Genomic DNA, 18,812 nt, shown 5'->3' on the forward strand with positions numbered 1-18,812 from the left:
GGTCCCCTTTAAGGGCAAAAAAAATGTACTTAAGTGTGTTGAGAATTGCCCTGAACACACCTTTATATTTAAAACTGTGGACTCAAAAGGAGGTGGAGCTTAAAATGGGACATAGCTTTTTTCTTTCAGTGTTTACAATGCTGATTTCCTTCTGTGATTGCGAGAAAGATCAAACACATCTTTCTGAAAAACATTAGGAACCAGATTATAATTTTTTTAATATAAAAATGGCATTGAAAAGGAATACAGCTTCAGCTATCAGTGTTCTCATCCATTTTTACACAAGCAGAGAGCAGCCATGGTTGATAAAATATTTTTCAGACCTTAAGATCAAAACTTCATTGGGTAATTTAATATAATCTGTTTTTCGTGGACTTATAAAAAACCTGTATCTCATAATAATCTCCACAAATTATTTATATTTTGATACAAACTTATAAACTGTTTTCTCGTGTTTGACATTTATTTGTGAATGAATAACAACTGTGTTTATTCTGGGACACATCTTATTCTCTCAGAATGTCACTGAGCAATTTAATTTGGGAATAATTGAGGATAAAGGAGAAGAAACATTTGTTGACTCATTAAGAAAATAATGAAGTGATGATCTTGAGATAATGGAATACGATTAATCCTCACTTACTGGTCTTGTGTGTCCATTGAGGACGATAATAATTAGAAACAAACCTCAATTCAGACAATAAGCTGCTTCCTGGTATGCTGTATGATTCTGGTCCAACTTACAGATGAAGAGAAAAAAATAAAGGTTTTGAAAAATGTTTTGGTGTCAAAGGGTTTTTTTTGTTGAATTTTAATTAAATAAACTTGACGTGTTCTGAGCCTGCATGCATATGGTCTCTTTTACACGTACACACAATCCCCGTATTATCTTAAGACAACATTTTTTCAAGTCTAAAGTGTACCTGTACCAGCATTTTGGTATCATTGGCTTTCAATTTTACACCCTTAATTTTTAAACATAATAATAAAAATAAAACATGTTTGTATATAATTGTGCAAACAAGTGAATGACCCTTAGAGGTGCTAGAAAGAGAGACAAGGTCTGTTGACCTGTCTGTGCAAGTGCAAAGTTTAGGGTAGCTCCATATTCAGAGAGGGTCTTGGGAAAAACTGATGAAATTTCCAAAAGTGGTGCAGAGTATCATCTGCTAATCATCCAGTAATAAAGAACTGGAGAGTTGCAGTAAGAATAGTCTGAGTATAACTGGAACTGTGTCATAGTATTATAAATTATACAGCAGTTAAGAAATTCCACCCTTTTTTTTTAAATATCAATAGTTGTACTGATATTTGATAGTTGTGGGGCAATACCCAGCTACATATTAGTTAAAAGCACAGAGAAATAAAAGAGTAGCCTTGACTTTAACAAAGAAAGTAGGAGAAGAGAAAGAAAAGAAAGATTACAAGTAAACATAAATACTGACAGGAGATTTTTCCCCCCTCACCTTCATGTTTTATTATGAAATCCCATCTGAAAGCAGAGTAAACACTCTGTGTTCATTACTTCAGTCAGACCTCTGACTCACCTCTATTCCATTTCTGTGAAACCTTCACTTCACTTAGAAGTCTGATAAGAACCACAGGCTGCTCTGTCCTTGTTCCAGTCTAAAACATATTGCATCAGCAGTCAGTAAACTGTCCCTCATGTTGGCATGCGTCACTAAATCAAGAGGTCAGTGGGAGCAGCCATTTAGGAGCCGGCGTCAGTGTCCATGTCATCAGCTTCATCCCCCTCTGAGCGGCAGATCTCGTCCAATGCCAACTCTACAAGATGTGAAAGATGGCAAAAAAAGTGTGACAGTTTTAACGTATGAGAACACAAGAGCAATCGGGTAAGGTGTAAATACTGGATGATGTAGCTAGCAGTCATACTAAAATGGTCAAATTGATAATATTAATGACATTCAGACATGATTATGTTTTATTATGAGCAATGCACATTGAGTAGCTCTGACGTGGAAGACAGACAACAAAGAGAATTAGTTTAGATCGCTCAAAGAGAAGCAGACCCATAAAGCTGCATCATGCATTAAATATGGAGAAAAAAAACAGAAAACAGAATGTTGGGCTTATGAGTATTTGTTTTCTTTTCTTTCTTTTCATTTTGCACTACAGTAATACTAAAGTTACATTTAAATATCCAGTGATCCTGGTACATACAGCTAGATTTAAATACTGATGAACAAATAAAAAGCTGTTTAGGTTCGGAGATCTCATCAGGATGCCCCCCCAGAACCTGCCTTTGGATGTTATCTGGGCACGTTTAGCTTTGAGGAGACCCCAGGGAAGACCCACAACTTACGGGAGGTTATAAATATATGATGTGACCTGTGAGCACCCAGCAGCTGCAGCAACAGGAGGTGGAAAATGTTGCTGGACAGAAGGTGCTGTTTCTTTCCTTAAGTTTTATTTCTGGCTTTTCTGATAAAATACAGGAATAACGGAAGGTGGGAGAGAGAAGCAGAATGACATGCAGCGAATAGTGTGGGGGCAGTTGAATATAGGAGTGCTGCACTAAGGATTTTAGAGTTAAATTTATGGAGCACGTGCTCTACCAGGTGAAATCCAGAAGCACCCCAAACCTCAAGTTTAATACCAGAATAATCACAGATCATCAGGTGGAATTCTAGTATAAAAATGGTTTGACAACACGTACCACCAGAGATGCCTCATCACACAACTGAAGACAGACATGTTGTTATCTAACAGCTAAAATTATCTGTGTGATACATGTAAGATTCGAGGTGGTAATTAGTCATATCCAGGAGGGGGTGTGTGAGGAAAAACTCATCATGCTCTTAGCGGTTAAGAGAGAGGAGAGCCAAAGCTCTTCATACAAAATTGTTTGAGTTGGTGTATTCAGGTGTAAACAGTTATAGTGGAACTTAAACACCACATTAAATCTTCCTAAATAGTTTAAAAGATTAATTCAAGGCTTAGATTCAGTGTGCGTGTTTCTGTGCGTCCGTACCCTCGCTCTCGGTCAGATCCGGGATCTTCCTCAGCGTGTCTCGAACAGCAGGGATCACCTGGTCGTACATGTGCAGGAGCGGCCTGCAGCTCTCGGAGAAGCTGCCATGATCTAGAAGCAACCAATGCAACAGCAGCACACACTCTCTGAGCAGAGATGCCGCTGAGCTGTGCCACCATGGCAAAGAAGAGCTACAGCATGGCTGCAGAGGTGAGGCAAACCCTGGAACAAGAAGCAATGCAAAGAAACCGTGTTTTTAGAAACAGACTGTCAGAATTATTATAGTTTTGTATTTATTATTGGGTTTGTATTGTTATTGTCATTTTGATTTTCAGTTGATAGTTTAGTTTTAGTTCATTTAAAGAGTGTATTTTCTTATTTCAGTTTCATTTTTATTGTTTGAAATGTTTAGTTTTAGTTTTTTATTAGTTTCAGTGTTTGTTTTAGTCTTTTTTATTATTATGGTAAGTAGGGCATAGATCAGAGGCAAGATTTCAAAATAAATGCAAGTATTACAATAAAAACCTTTCCAAAGCAAGTTGACTCAGATTCTTATAGACATCCAGAACTTCATCCATCAACGTCTCATCAGCCAAGTTGTAGCAAAATTTTATCAAAAACTAAGGATAATTCTGTTATATTTTTATTTTATTTTATTCAGTTTTCCGAATTCCAAACCTGCTATCATTAATTTTAAAAATTTCCAAGGTCTAGTTTACTTCAGTCAATTAATTTTTTTTTAACATATTATTTTATAATTGTTTTTAACTATAGTAACCTTTCAGACCATTGTGTTACTGACATTTCATGCTTTCAACCTGAATGACCAACCTGTTGGGTCTGTTTGCTCCTGAGAACCACGCAGATCTAACCACTGACGATGGAAAACAATCACTGCTGTCTGAACCAGCTGTGAAGGAATCAAACACAAATGCATAAAGATGCAACACTCGTCACTCTTCACAGGGACACAACATCGTTTCAGACAGTTACCTCAGTATAACAGTGACAGCTGCTCCGCCGGTTGGTAGCCCAGCTCTCTGATCTCTGAGTCATCAGTCTGCTCAACAAACGAACCACCTGACACACACAAAAAACCCCCACGGATTATTAACGCAGACATATCGTAAATTCTCAAATAAAAGCAGTTCATGTGTTCACAATAACAGCATTCCCAGAACGATTAAACAGTTTATTAAATGCATTGCTTAAAGTTAAAAACTAGAAATGGGAAAAGATTGTTTAAATCAATGCAATTGATAATTAGTAATATTAATTAAATGAATACAAAATTTTTAAAAAATCAACGAAGCACTTTGGGAGAAATGTATTGTGCAAATGTAAAGTGCAAAAGAAAGAAACACGATGCAAAGAGGATAAACAGTCATAGAGAACAAAGAGGATGAGCACATTGGCGTTTTTTTGTTTTTTTTAAATAAATGCATCCTTAGGGTTTAAACACTAAATTTCAAATAAACCATGAAATAATTAGTGACCGATATTTTTTCATATACATCTTGATGGCCTTTTTTAAGATTAAGAAGTATGACTCAGGGTGTATTTTAAACTTCAGGGCTTCGCGTGGCCTGTATATTCTCATCATCCCATTCTAACTTCATCTGGCCTGATCATCATTTCAGCTGCCAACAACTACAGACATCTTACAGTTTGTTTTAGCATTCTTAGACAAGATCCCGTCTGAACATGTGGATCTAAGCATGGCTACCACTTATAGTTTATATATATATATATATATATATATATATATATATATATATATATATATATATATATATATATATATATATATATATATATATATATGTCTGATTCAGAGAGTTTAGACTACAAAGACACAGAGTTGTTGGAGGGAGATAGAGGAGCCCAGACTAACACAAAAAGGATTTTTCTTCTTCCCAGTTTGGATATTCAGAGCACACACAAATCCTGGCTTCAGATGCAGCTGACACACATTAAACAGAATACTGTACAAGTCAGTACACCTTTACAGTGTGTGTGCACTACCTGAAGGTCTAGCTGAATCCAGTTTGTGTGTGCTGTGTGGTTGTCTGGTCTTGTCCTGATGAACTGAAGCAACTTCAAGAAAACACAGGGATCTAAAAGAAAAAGAATAAAAACTGCAATTGATTTATTCTGCAGAAACTTCAATAACTTTGTGATTTTTTGAGCTGAAATAAAGATACATAAAAGCATAACAGCACACAATAAAATGTCATCATCAGAAACATAAGAGGTGGAAACATGGCACTGAAATCTATGGAAGGATTCACTTAGATATAAATAAATAGTTCTGAGACTTGCTTCTTGTAGGACTTTGGTCAAGCATATAAATGATATTAAACTTCAGACAAGGTAAAGTGCTGCAGAGGGGGCAGCCTCACCATGCTGAGAGCATAGCTTCTTCGCCAGTGCTTCATGGTCAGACATCGATGTGAGGATGGACACACACTGTGAAACTGTCTGGAACCGGCTGTCCACTGACAGACACGTACACACCACCGGCATCACACACTCTAACCTGTGAGGGGGAGGAATGATGCACACATGACTAACAGAGATTCATACATATCTAGGTTTACACATATATTGAGGCCTATATAAAAATCTTGAACATGGTTGCGCACATCTAAAAATGAAGAAATTCATCATAAGCATATTTCACATAAAATTAATAAACTATAGAAAACAAACATAATCTAGAAATTGCAGCTCTGAATCTCTTTTTGATTAAACTATAATTTTGGACTCTTGGACCCCTGTTGTTTAGGATGTTTCACAGACAGGATTTTTGAGGTTAATATCACAATGAAAAACTGATATTACCAGTAAAATTCACATTGTTGAAACTGTCAGGAGTCATGTTGTTAAGAAATGCATTTAATGATTTTTTTATGCTGAATAATTATCATCATTACTTTCCAGCACCTTCATCCAGGTCTTGAATGAGTTGTTGTGATTTCAGACTTGGTATGAAATGATAAAAGGAAAATGAAATTCCTGACACCATCTGGAGTTTTCCAGTTTAAAAGCTGGCCCCTGTGCAGAATAACTGTGGGATGAGTTTCACCATTTTCCAGAAACATCTACAAATGATGGTAATGAAGTTTATATTTACATTTCATCACATTTCTACTTTTAGTAAGATGACCACATTGACCATTAATCACCGCAGGTAGTTTACACTAAGATGTTATGCAAGTACTGTGAGTTAGTGGAAATTCAAACAACCCTATCACTCATCACTCCTCTGCCTGCAGCAGTATTCCACGCAACTGCAGCTGTATCATATTCATGTGTATGTATAATCCTGCACAATATATAGAAGAACCCATTAATATCAAGCATTAAAATGGAGTTTCTGGTCACTTTCTCTCTTCTTGACTGACAAACTTGAGAAACATAAACAAACATAATTTTCTTTGTTTCTTTTTCTCTTTATGTTTTCTTCAAAATCATGAAGAGGTCCTCCAAAAGACAAAAGCAACCGTCATGGGATCTGCGCATGTCTATACAAAGTAAGTAACAGGCGAAGTTTCACTTCCACATTACTTTTTAATATTACATTATTTAATGAATTGCTTACATTCTTATTCACCAAGTCTTTTGGTTTCCATATTGCTAAACTATACTAAACAAATGTGTTGCCACAGAATAAGATCTCTTAACCATTGGATTTCAATTAAAAATTTTGTGTACCTGTCAACATGTTTGTCTGGCGTTCTCTCAATTAAGACACACAGAGTCTTCATGGCATTGAGGGAAATCGCCTCAATCTGTGGGCTGCTTCCACCGGGCCACGGATCACACAACCGCAGCAGTGACTGTAACAAAGTGTTCTGAGAGCAGAGGTCCACTCCATCTGCCTAAAATAAGAGCGAAAATGAAATTACATCATATAAATCTTATTCTCTGTTCTGGTTAAGACAATGAGGGAAAGTTAATAATGTTTAATATAGCACAACAAAGTGAATAGTAATTCCCTCAGCACCTTACGGTCGATGGCTCTGCTCTGACTCTCCTTTGACAACACAGCCTCCACCACCTGAGGACCACGTAAAATGTCATTACTGCACAACTGAACAGCATTACAATTCATTTGGATAACACTTTACTGATAAAGGTGTGCTATGTTTTTTTAAAGTCTGAAAAATATTGCAGCAGTCGTCTGAAACTTTATTATTTTTCTGGTATTGTTCTGTTATGCACATAATGTCACAGTAATAATAATAATAATATAGTTTATGCTCATATTAAACAAGGACAAAGTTTCAAATGAAAATGTCAGCATATGTAGATGTAACCCCTGTGACCCCAAAGTTCAGGCTTCAGACAGCTCTAAATACTCAGGTTCTGGAGGTTTTTTCTACTCTTCTGTTTTCTCATATTGTTGGATTCATGTAAAATAATACAGATGTTTTCTTTATATTATTGTAGGGTATTTACCTTACAATATAAAGTGCCTCGAGGCAACTGTTGTTGCGATTTGGCGCTATATAAATAAAACTGAACTGATTTGAGTATGATGTCAATAAGGCCAATAACAAGATCACTAATTATCCATGCCATTGCCATAGGGCAAAAGGCAGGGTACCTAATGGTAATTAATTAATAAGCCGTTAATTAGTGAGTGCTAAAGTCAGATTAATTTTTCAACCAAAAAAATATCCAATGAAGCCAAGGCTGTTTTAGACTAATAAAGAGTATTTAGAAATCTGAATCATGCAAAGTTACTATTGTGAAAAACAATATGGAGCTGTGACGAAGATCAGGAAAAAAATCTCCCGACATTCACCATGCGGTTTGCAATTTGTATATTTGAGCCACCATTACACATTGCTACTATACTGTTGTTCTTGTGTCATCACCTCATCACTGTGGACAAGCAGGAGACAAAGGAGCCTCAGAGCAGCTAGTCCAATGTCCTCCACGTTAAACCCACATAAACGAGCCTCCTCCAGTCTTCCCAGCCCAGCAGAAGCTGCAGCAGTGCGGCCTGCTGGAAGTGTATTGGCAGTTGAAGAGTCTAAACCACTGCTGCTAGCGGAGGAGGAGCGGAGCGAGTCCAAAGACTGGCATAGCTGAGACAGGTGAAGGTCCAACAGAGAGAGGAGGAGGACACCTCCAGGACACGACCTATTTACATACACAATTTTTATTTTATTTTTTTAGATTTTTCTATCCAAATCTTTTAACCTACAAACAGTGGGTTATTTTCCATGAAGATATTTTTCTCGTTCTGACTAAACCATTCATCCTTAAAAAATGAATCTGCCCTGTATTCGCCTTTCTCAATAGCCATCTAATGACTGATATGTCTATCAGCAAGGCAGTAGCTGTCATGCTGTTTTCACTCCTTTAGCTGCCGTTGTTTTTAAAGAGTTTGTCTCCATAATTCTATGTTAAAGAGGAGAGTAAATGCAGGAAGAACGAAGCCAGAAATTAATCAGGTTTAATGATAAAATTTTCTTTCCAGTCATCTGTTTCAGACTGGAAAGTTATTACACTTCTCCATCCAGCCATCCTCTTCCACTTATCTTTATGAGGGAAGCGGGGGCCTGGAGTCTATCCCAGCTATCACAGGGCGAGTGGCGGGGTACACCCTGATCAGGTCACCTGTCTATTGCAGGGCTAACACATAGAGACAGATAACCATTCACACTCACATTTACACCTATGGGCAATTTAGAATCACCAATTAACCCAACCACACTAAGTGCAAGTCTTCAGACTGTGAGAGGAAGCCGGAGTACCCAGGGAGAAACCACGCAAACACTGGGAAAACATGCAAACTCCACTTCTGTGAATTCTTTTTTTTATTATTATACTGGTGCTTTAAAACCAATTATAAAAACAACATAACACTCCATATAAATATATGGCCCTTGTAGCAATGCCCACAAAGTTTCTCACCAATGACAAAATAAGTTAACATAAACACCAGGACTAAAATGCTAAATATTTAGCTGGCCTACAACTCTATGTAGCTTTTATTGCTTTTAAAAAATTGTTCGTAGTTAATAAAAATGTATTTTTACACCAAGAAGTTAAAAGGTTAGCAATGTAAATGGACAATTACACTGCAGAAGTGATATGCCTCAACTCACTGACTTTGAAAGCTGCCATTTCCTGATTCTGCCTTTTATATGGATTCCATAAAATTTTTTAAAGCAATAATGAATAAAAGTATCAGGTATTTCACCACATATCTTGAAAAAAACCTATCAAATTTAATTTAAAAAATGAAACACTCTCTTGATGTGCTCAAAAAAATATCAAAGTAATCTATATACAGAGACCCTTCAGAGCCAAGGACAGAATTCATGTACAATATGGGGAGAATTTTCAGCATATTACATTAGGCCATTTAATCTGCTTTTACACTGTTTATCCACAAGAGGACTCTGCTGTCTATAGATCAGAAAGTGTATGCTGTTCTTCTGCACTTTGCAAAGAGAGACTTTTTATTGTTTCAACTGAACGGCATTGGGGTCAGTCATCCTACCTGTTTTTGCTGCTGGCTGCAGATGCCGGTTGGCTCTGACTCAGCATGTTGAGTCCAGTTACAGCCAGACTCTGGACAGGATTAAGAGCAGCTCTGGGAGCTCCACCTCCACTGACACCAGCTGCAGCATCAGAGTTGAGCAGAAAACCTGCTGACAGCCGACTGAACACATAAACAACACACAACATCAGCACATCAGTTAGTCTTACAACGTCATTTAGGTTTGAGAAGTATGACTAGTGATGCAACCAATGCTACGGCTGTTTTTGAAACACTATTAGAGTAAAGTCAATGCTAAAACGTTTTGTATATTGTATGAAAACATTCTGTTTTTGAGGACTTGGCAACAGCATGTGGTGACTGATTATCCAAATTTGGTAGTCTGGTAGCTTGTTGAAGTCAGTTTCAACAAACAACAACATCAACAACAAAAGAAACCCACAATATGTTTATTCCTAAAGTTGGATAAATGAATTTATTGATATACTTCATTTAAGCTGTTATTACATAAAATTTATTCTATCGTCACAAATGTTAAACCTTTCTTTCTACTTTGCCAGTAACTATTACACCACTGCTTTATACATATTACACTACATGTTACTGCTCAGGCTGTCAAGATTAAAGTGCAAGGTGTTTACCTGGATGTCAGGTGACTGTCAGTCAGACTCATAGACAGCAAATGAGAGAGCCCAAGGCTGCTGGGAGAAAGAGGCTGCTGCAGCAATAACCCCAGCAGGATGCCACCTAGTTGGAGGATGACACAGAATAACAGACACAGATTTTAATCAGATTAATACTCACTCATGTGATTGTTGGGGTTTTCTCTTATCTTTGTATTATTGTAAGGTAAAGCGCCTTGAGTAAGTAAGTAGTAAGTAAGTAAAATTTATTTATATAGCGCTTTTCACAGATAAAAATCACAAAGTGCTTTACAACACAGGAAATGGAAATATAAAAACAATATAACAGTAAATAAAACAATGTAAAACAATAAAACTATAAAAACAGCATAAGAAGAAATTAATCAAATGCTTTTCTAAATAAAAATGTCTTCAGCTGTTTTTTAAAAGAATCAATGGAGTCCATGCAGCGAAGAGACAGTGGGAGAGAATTCCACAACCGTGGTGCCACAGTCTGAAAAGCCCGATCACCACGAGTTTTAAAACGAGTGCGCGGTACCACCAGCAGTCTCTGATCTAATGACCTTAAAGCCCGAGAAGATGTATGTGGTTTCAGCAGGTCAGATAAATATTGAGGAGCTTGACCATGTAGGGCCCTAAAGGTTATAACTAAAATTTTAAAATGAAACCTAAAATTTACAGGCAACCAGTGAAGGGAGGCCAAGACTGGAGTGATATGCGATCTTCTCTTGGTGCCTGTTAAGAGACGTGCTGCAGCATTCTGCACAGTCTGAAGACAATTTAAGGCTGATTTGTTAAAACAAGTAAAAAGGCCATTACAATAGTCTAAACGAGAAGAAATAAAAGCATGAATAATCATCTCAAGTTCAAGCTTTGATACCATTAGTCTGAGTTTAGAGATATTCCGTAAAAAGAGGCAACCCTTGTTGTGATTTGGCGCAATATAGATAAAAGAAAATAGAATTGAACATATACCAATAAACGTTTATATCAGGTCCTTTACAGATTCTGATAGTTGACGGCAGCTGATAACAGTCTGCATATGTGGTGGAACATTTATTGAAGCTGTGTGCTGTTACTGTTTCTGACACATTCCGTGTATATTCTGATGACCCTACATCAAGTGAGCATCAGAAAACAAATAGCTGGGGGAATGCTGCATAGATGGTGGTGAACCTCACAGAAATGAAGGAACTGTTAGGAGGGTACAGAAATTTATACCTTCCACAGTACAAGAAAAATCGCATGGTAATGAGGTCCCAGATGCAGAGTCACTTTTGTGTATTATGTCATGCTTTATGAAATAAAACAACCTACATGTAACCTATTTCAAATTCTGATACATACATGAGCTGGATCACAATCAGGCAGACATTGTGTAGCCTGACTGTAGCATAAGGGTCTACAGGCTACTTTCTGACAGACTGTGTGTGGGAAACAGAACTAGCTACAAACAACTCAACTGTGTAAGGTCAGGAAGGTTTAATATTTCTTTCAGCTGTTCAGTAAAATCTAAAAATCCTAAAAATTTCCTGGTAGCTTTAAAATATGAAATCTTTCAGGAACCCTTTGAAGGCACACTGCAGGGGGACTGACCTCTGTGCTGCAGATGAGATGGTCTGACAGACAGGAAGGGGTCTGGTCGAGACACATCACTAGATTTGCTGCTGGATGCTCCTCTCTCTGCTGCAACATATATATAGATATAGACAGGCAGAGTTTAACCACGAGCAGATAATTTTTGTCTTTGTAAATATATTACTCCTACTACTGCCCCTATATTTTTCATGACATCAGCGTTGTCATACAACCCACCATCTCTCCGTGCCTTCACTGGTGTCACTCTGGATGATACCTGGGCTCCAAACATCTCCTTGGTGATGAAACCATTTCCTATTGGAGAGGATGAGCTGCTGCTTCCATGATTCAGGATTTTAGGACTGTGGGGAGAAAGAAAAAGAAAAGAAACCCAGTAATAATTGTGACCTCTAACTCTGCTGGCTGTATTAGAACTTGACTGAAGAGTGGAATTGACCCAGTTATCTGGACTCTACATGATAAAATGTGGCATTAAAACATTCAAAGCTATTACCTATCACGTTTTCCAGTCATATACAGTATACATTCTTACAACGGCAGCTTCCCGTTTTTTGTAGTCAAAGTTGTAAATAATGAAGTCTGAGTATGTATAAGTAATCCCTATGACTTGAAAGCTGAGGATGACATTCCTGGTTCAGCAAGGCTTAAATCTGTTCTAGGAAGCACCCTGGACCCAGTGCAGGTGGTGGGAGACAGAACGACTCTGGCCAAAATAACATCTCTGATGGACAGAGTCTCCCACCCCATGCATGTAAATGTTGCTGAACTGTAGAGCTCCTTCAGTGACAGACTGCTGCATCCTAGATGCGTGAAGGAGCGTTTCCGCAGGTCCTTTCTCCCTGCAGCTGTCAGACTATACAACCAAAACTGCTCCCAACAAACATAGATGTTTACATCAGCGCTGTAATTTGCACTAATCAACAGAACTACTACTGTTACAACTTGCACATTACATACACATATACACACACAGTGTGTGTGTGTATGTTTCTGTTCTGTTTGTATATGTGCTTTTATTCTGCTGCTGTTACAACCAGATTTCCCCTTGGCATATTTATTCATGTTAAACTCTCCCTTTAAAGTAAAATAGTAAAAGCAGAAAGCTGACAGTAATAAACAGAATTTTGCAAAATGTTTACAAAAATAAAACAGTAAAAGATTAAAAATGTTAAGACAATCTAAACCCTTAAGTAACAAAGTATTTGATTATCAGCTCTGCTGATAATGTTGAGGATGGCTGACCTGTTCCTAGGCAGCGGAGAGGCTGTTTTGGTTTTGTCTGAAGTGTGCAGTTTGGTCTTCATCTCATTGATCTCTGCTTCTTTAAACTGCAGTTCAGACTGCAGAGACTGAACCTGTGCACAGAAAACGTGCCAGTGTCACATTATTCCAAAGGATTATAAGCACCATATGCTCTGTGCTTATGCGTTTTCAGTGCCTCACCTTCCTGTTAAGCTCCTTTTCCCTTTCACTATGCTCTTTCTGTCTTTGAGTGTCCAGTAGGGTCTGATTCTGTCTCTGAGTCTCCTTCTCCTGTTGAGCTGCTTTTAGAGAGTCCCTCAGGACCCGGATCTCCCCGCTCTTCAACACAATCTCCTCTTCCACCTCCTTCAGCTAATAACATACACAAAACACAATTATATAAATAAACAAAAAAAAAAAAAAACGCAGAAATCCTGCTTTGTAAGACATTTGGTCACAAAGACCTTTAATTCTTATTTATTCCTTTGCTCAGGTACTGATGAAAATAGATACATACATCTAACGTTCTAGTACAGATATCCAAATTTGAACCAAGGCTTTATTGTATACTTCCATGTTATGGAGAGAAACTAGAAATGGCATAGAGTCTCAGGTTTGTTAAGAAGTATAGACATTATAAAGTTAAAATACTATAATAATTTTCACAAAATATTAAAGCTACGTGAGAGGAAAAAAATGAAGGAAGGAAAATTTGCAGCCTCCACTTTCTTAAAAAAAAAAATCAGGACCTTTTGGATGTTGTACTTTTGGACAGTCTCCATTTTAAAAGAGCCTCACCTTCCTCTTCAGCTCTGCATGCTGAGCCTCCAGGAGACCGTAGGAGTCCTCTCTGTCTGACCCAAACTGCTGCTGCCTGTTACCTGAACAGCAACAGCAACAGCTTTATCAATGTGTTCAGTACAAAAATCGACTGTATTAACACTTTGATAATGATCTTTCCATTTGCATGTTAAAGGACTTTACAAAAACTTTTCAAATACAAACCGATTAGCTACACATTAATTTTTTCAAAGGTCTTTTTCAAAATGTAAGGAAACACATGAGAAGATATTTTGTTTTCTTATCTTCCTGTTTACAAGCAAAGATCGATGATTTTACTCAATTTGAGCTCTTGATTGAATTAATTAGCAGGTCCATATCAAATGTTTTATTTACAACTTTTAGCCATTCATCTGTTTTTGATGGTTCTCCTGACTCCTTCATAAACATCACATTTTGTCATCTATTGTTATATCATCTTGTCTATCTATACACACGACTGTACTTGTGAATCCTGTCTCTGAAAGGACAAAACACCATAAACTGTGCCCACGTTTCAAATGCCCACTGGCTTTTGGTTACATAGAGGAGCAGATTCTGTGCCAGATGAAGGTCCAAAACACTTTTCTTAACGTGATAAAGAAAAAATAACAGGAACAGATGAGATGGAATTCACACCTTTTCAATTCTGGACTGGGAAGATAAAATTGCATGTGGTTTATCGTGTTGAATAACTGTTGTTAAAAAGAATACTACCCTCACAGGAACTGTGTAGACATAAGCATAATTCTTTTTTGAACACTGACAGTGATATATTCATTCTCCATCTCGTATATTAAATTGGTTTTTATGATATTTCAAGAAATACTACAACAGGTTAGGGGTTTTTTTTATAGAAAAAAGACACTGAAAAGGTACTTTAATGTGATGCTTGCATGAATATCAAAAAATAATTGAATTTGCTTCAGCTATTCCTAAAGGCAGCTCCCTGAGTTTTAGATAAAAGAACGAAATATGACATTTAACACATGTAAGACAGTTATTACACTGGTTTCCACGTAATTTTAGAACAGATTTTAAAATCTGAATGCTTGCTCTTAAAGATCCTGCACATCTTCATCTTCATGAACTATGAACCAGCTCCACCACTTGGGTTATTTTCCAGGTGTCTTCTACTACTACTACTACTGAAGACATAATAACCTTTATGCTACTGCAATAACCTACAACAGTGGTTCCCAAACTTTTTTTGCTGGGCCCCCCTTGTTTTACAAGAAAAATGTTCGCGCCCCCCCTCGCACGCACGCACGAACACATCCTCCAACCACACACACCCATATTTTGCTCCATTGCGGTTTATTTCACACCTCAAACATTTAGTAAACAATTAAGCAAATACAAGTAATCTGCAATAAAGACAGGTAGTAAGAAAATAAACTACTAAGTCTTTTACGCTACGTCCACACCTACACGGGTATTTTTGAAAACGCAGCTGTTTCGTCCACACGTAAATGGCGTTTCGAATCACCGAGAACGGAGATTTTTTAAAACTCCTTTTTTGCGTTTACGTGTGGACAAGGAATACAGAGTTCGTCACGCAACCTCAAAGGTATGCGCCTTTTTTCACGTCACGCTGTGTGCACGTTATTGTTTACATGAGATGAATTGCAGAATGGCAGATAAAGACGAAATACTGTTAATCTGACTATCTGCAGGTTTTACATGCTTACATATACACGCAGTTACTGTCCCTCCATTTAGAAAGGCTGAGGCGTCACGGTGTAATTATTTTACATGTAGTTGTTTTTTTTCCTGTGTAATAATATTCAACATTGCTATCAATACATTTTTCAAAAAATCCCTCTGCAAAATGGGTTCAAAAACATAAACAACTGTTGGATGCTGTTTGTCCGTGATTTGAACCGGGGGAACAAATCGTGGCAGGATCAGCCTGATGTTATTTGTATCCCACTGTAACTTTACTGTATAAAGAGCTAACATCTCCAAAATGTCAGGAGTAGTTAGTTATTACAACAAGTGTTTGTGAACTACAAATCAAGAATGTGGGATACTGTTTGTCCGTGATTTAAACAGCCCAGCGGTGCTCCCAACGAAGGGAAAACCAATCCTGCAGGGAGACCTACCTCGGCACTTGTGCAGGTGAAACCAAAGGGAAGATATGCTTCACCATATTTTCTAGTCTTTGGCTTAGAATGAAGTTGGTTTGGAAACATATTCAGCTATGCTTCATCTCCTGCTTTGCGTTTGTGTGGGCGCCCGTGCTAGCAGTGTCCAAGCGTTGTTGGGTTTTTTTTCCCTTTTCATGCCGCGCCCCCCCTGCAATGGCTCTGCGCCCCCCCCCTAGGGGGCGGGCCCCACACTTTGGAAACGTCTGACCTACAAAATCCTAGTAATGGTGTGCCACCATTATCAGTATGTGTTTAGCAGTGCCTTTCAGAAATCCAGTTACTTATCAATTAATTTCTTTTTGCTTATTGCTCTACTTTTACTTTGGGAGTTTTATCAGATTTCCAAGGCTACCGTGATTCATATTTATTATTTCTACTTGTTTTAAAGGCTTAACTTATTATTTTTTCATCTATTGCTGTTTTTATTGCCTTGTTGGTGAGTGCAATTTGTAAAGATTTTATTTATTCACCTGCTCAAGCCCATCTATGAACTAACCAAAATTGTATCAAATTACATTTTCCATATAATTTTGTGGCTGCAAAACTGTAATATGGACTTTTTTATGCAGCTCATTTTGCTTCTACAATGAAAGTGCTACATTTTTTTTTCAGAGAGCTACATAAATATTTTTTCTTGCTTGCAATTTTCATTTAAATCAATTTAAATCAATGGTAGACTAGAAAGACGGAAATCAATCTATTCAATGATTAATGCACACGATGAAAAGGAATTAAGCATACTGGAATGTAATTGCTGGTGGAATTAACATTCCACAGCATATTTAAATGTTTAATAATTCTTCTTCTCCTCTTTGCTGCTTCCTTTCGAGTTTACCCTAACAGATAACTTGCTTCCATCTCAAACCATCCTTAGCATCCTCCTCTTTTACACCAGCCCTCTGCCCGTCCTCCTTCACTATATCCACAAAACTTCTCTGTGGTCTCTCTCATTTCCCCTGCCTGGAAGACCCATCTTCAACATCCTTTGTCCAATATATCCACACTTCCTCCTCTGCACACATCCAAACCTTGTTAACCTTGCCTCTCTAACTTTGTCTCCAAACAACTCCACCTGAGCTGCACCTCTGATTTACTCATTTCCAACCTTGTCTATTTTTGTCACTCCCAATGAAAACCTCAACATCTTCCACTGACACCTCTAGCATCTCCTGTCTATTTATCAGTTTCCAAACCCTGCCATCTTGTAAACCTTCTATTTTACTCCCGTTCTGATCCTTCTGTTACAAATCACATCTGAAACGCATGTCACTCCACCCTTCCTGCACTCTCTACTTCACCTCTCTTGTGCACCTTCATTGTTTTGAATGACTGACATGAGTTATTTAAAATCACCCACCTTCACCTTTCCACCTGTCTTCCTTTAATTTACACACATAATGCTCTGATGTTTAATTAAGGGCATATTTTTACATAAATAATGTTAATAACAGTGTAGATAAAAAAATACTAAATAAATACTCACCCAGTGGTTCTCTACTTGGTATCCCCGCATTCTCTCTGTGGCTACTGTTTAAAGAAAATGCATTTTCTCTGCTATGATTAGATGTGGTTTTGTTCACAGGTTTGTTCTGCCCAAAGGAGGATGGCCAGGATGACCCGCGGGCTGGCTGAGTCGTTTTGGATCCTGTCCCTGGCTCTACACCTTCCGAAGCCGACGTGATGGCTTGCGAGGCGATATCATCGATTTCATCTAAGACTTCCTGGGTGAATTCTTCATCATCTCCAAAAGGGTCATCAAAAGCCACTGCTGTCACTACATCCTTGTTCAGGCCACGGAGACGCTTTGTTGGGGGACAGTTCATGCTGCATGGGGGTAACATATCATTAGCATTTGTGAGTAATTCTCATGTATGCATATTCACAAACACCAAGACTAGGCGACTGTGTGGGTCTCTTAGGAATAACTAGTATAACTGAAGATAACTATTTTAATCAAACCCGTACTTTGCGATAAAGACAGATTCATTTAATCGCTTCAAGACTACCCCTGAAATAACTTAGTTAGGTACAGCATCAGCTAATAACTTATTAAGCAAAGTCACATTCAGGAATTGAAAAAAAAAAAGCAAAAAGGAAAAAAACAAAAAACAAAAACGCATGTTTCTTATTTTAACAAACCTAGCTTAACTACATGCATGAACACGTACAAGTTTCTTCTGACTTTATTGCGTTACCTTGCCTCTGGCTTCTCTGGCTGTCGCTGCTGCCAGCTAAGCTAGCAAAAACTAGCCGTGATTTCCAATGGGAAGTTAGCCTGCTAAGCTACAAAACCTCATTCAGTCAAAACAATATTTGGATTTATTGATTAAAAAGACATAGAGAGTGTCTTAAATAGAACTCCTTTACACGGCGCCCATGAATTAAACAGTGAAATGCTGTATAATATGGTACAACAGCACATAAACAACACCAAACTAAAGTTGACAAGACAGAAGTGTGTCGTTCATCCCGCTCCGGTGTGCCTGATAATGTGACCAATCATAGTACTGCTTTCGCTGTTCGGCCAATCATTGACACCAAATTCCTAAACTGGGTCTTTTACAGGTACCCGTTTGAGACAAACTATACTAAACGCGCAAATTGGTATCCTTAAAGGAGTAGCTACGCATAATAGTTACTGATCTAGTTAAGGGTGAACTCATGACTGAAGCTTTCCTTAGAACACTGTTTGGAAATAAGGGAAATACCTTTATTATATAGCCCAAAATGTTTTTTCTTCGCCCACGTGTGTGTATGCGTGCGCGCGCGCGTCTGAATTGGGGCAGGGGCAGAGACTATTTGGGCTATTTCTTACGTGTAGTACCTTCTTGAAGTGTCTGGTG

The 18,812-nt window shown here is 37.8% G+C and overlaps 1 protein-coding gene across 2 annotated transcripts; it reads right to left on the reverse strand.

Annotated features, from left to right (window-relative positions):
* Positions 1–238: 238 nt before the first annotated feature.
* Positions 239–18,454, reverse strand: atrip (ATR interacting protein). Of its 2 annotated transcripts, none has more exons than XM_006782937.2 (18): positions 18,165–18,454; positions 17,453–17,793; positions 13,799–13,881; positions 13,202–13,372; positions 13,001–13,113; positions 11,975–12,099; positions 11,756–11,842; positions 10,157–10,262; positions 9,516–9,677; positions 7,879–8,146; positions 7,002–7,055; positions 6,710–6,876; positions 5,395–5,531; positions 5,018–5,109; positions 3,986–4,072; positions 3,824–3,902; positions 2,993–3,214; positions 239–1,785 (listed from the first exon to the last, which is right to left on the reverse strand). In XM_006782937.2, the coding sequence occupies exons 2-18, from the start codon at positions 17,790–17,792 to the stop codon at positions 1,712–1,714; spliced, it is 2,367 nt and encodes a 788-aa protein (XP_006783000.2). In that variant the 5' UTR covers position 17,793; positions 18,165–18,454; the 3' UTR covers positions 239–1,711. The 2 variants fall into 2 exon arrangements, with proteins under 2 accessions (XP_006783000.2, XP_006782999.2); XM_006782936.2 differs by having other exon boundaries at positions 11,756–11,845.
* Between the last annotated feature and the right edge of the window lie 358 nt (positions 18,455–18,812).

This window comes from Neolamprologus brichardi, chromosome 5 (genome assembly GCF_056152115.1).
Source record: "Neolamprologus brichardi isolate AB-2024 chromosome 5, ASM5615211v1, whole genome shotgun sequence".
In the NCBI taxonomy this organism is placed as follows: Eukaryota; Metazoa; Chordata; class Actinopteri; order Cichliformes; family Cichlidae; genus Neolamprologus; species Neolamprologus brichardi.

Excerpts from the sequence above, each read along its gene's own strand:
- atrip (XM_006782936.2), bottom strand. The coding sequence starts at position 17,792 with ATGAACTGTCCCCCAACAAAGCGTCTCCGTGGCCTGAACAAGGATGTA. Across the intron at positions 12,100-13,000 it reads TCTCCGCTGCCTAGGAACAG|TCCTAAAATCCTGAATCATG; the intron begins GTCAGCCATCCT and ends TTCTCCCCACAG. Across the intron at positions 6,877-7,001 it reads GCAGAGCCATCGACCGTAAG|GCAGATGGAGTGGACCTCTG; the intron begins GTGCTGAGGGAA and ends CTCTTATTTTAG.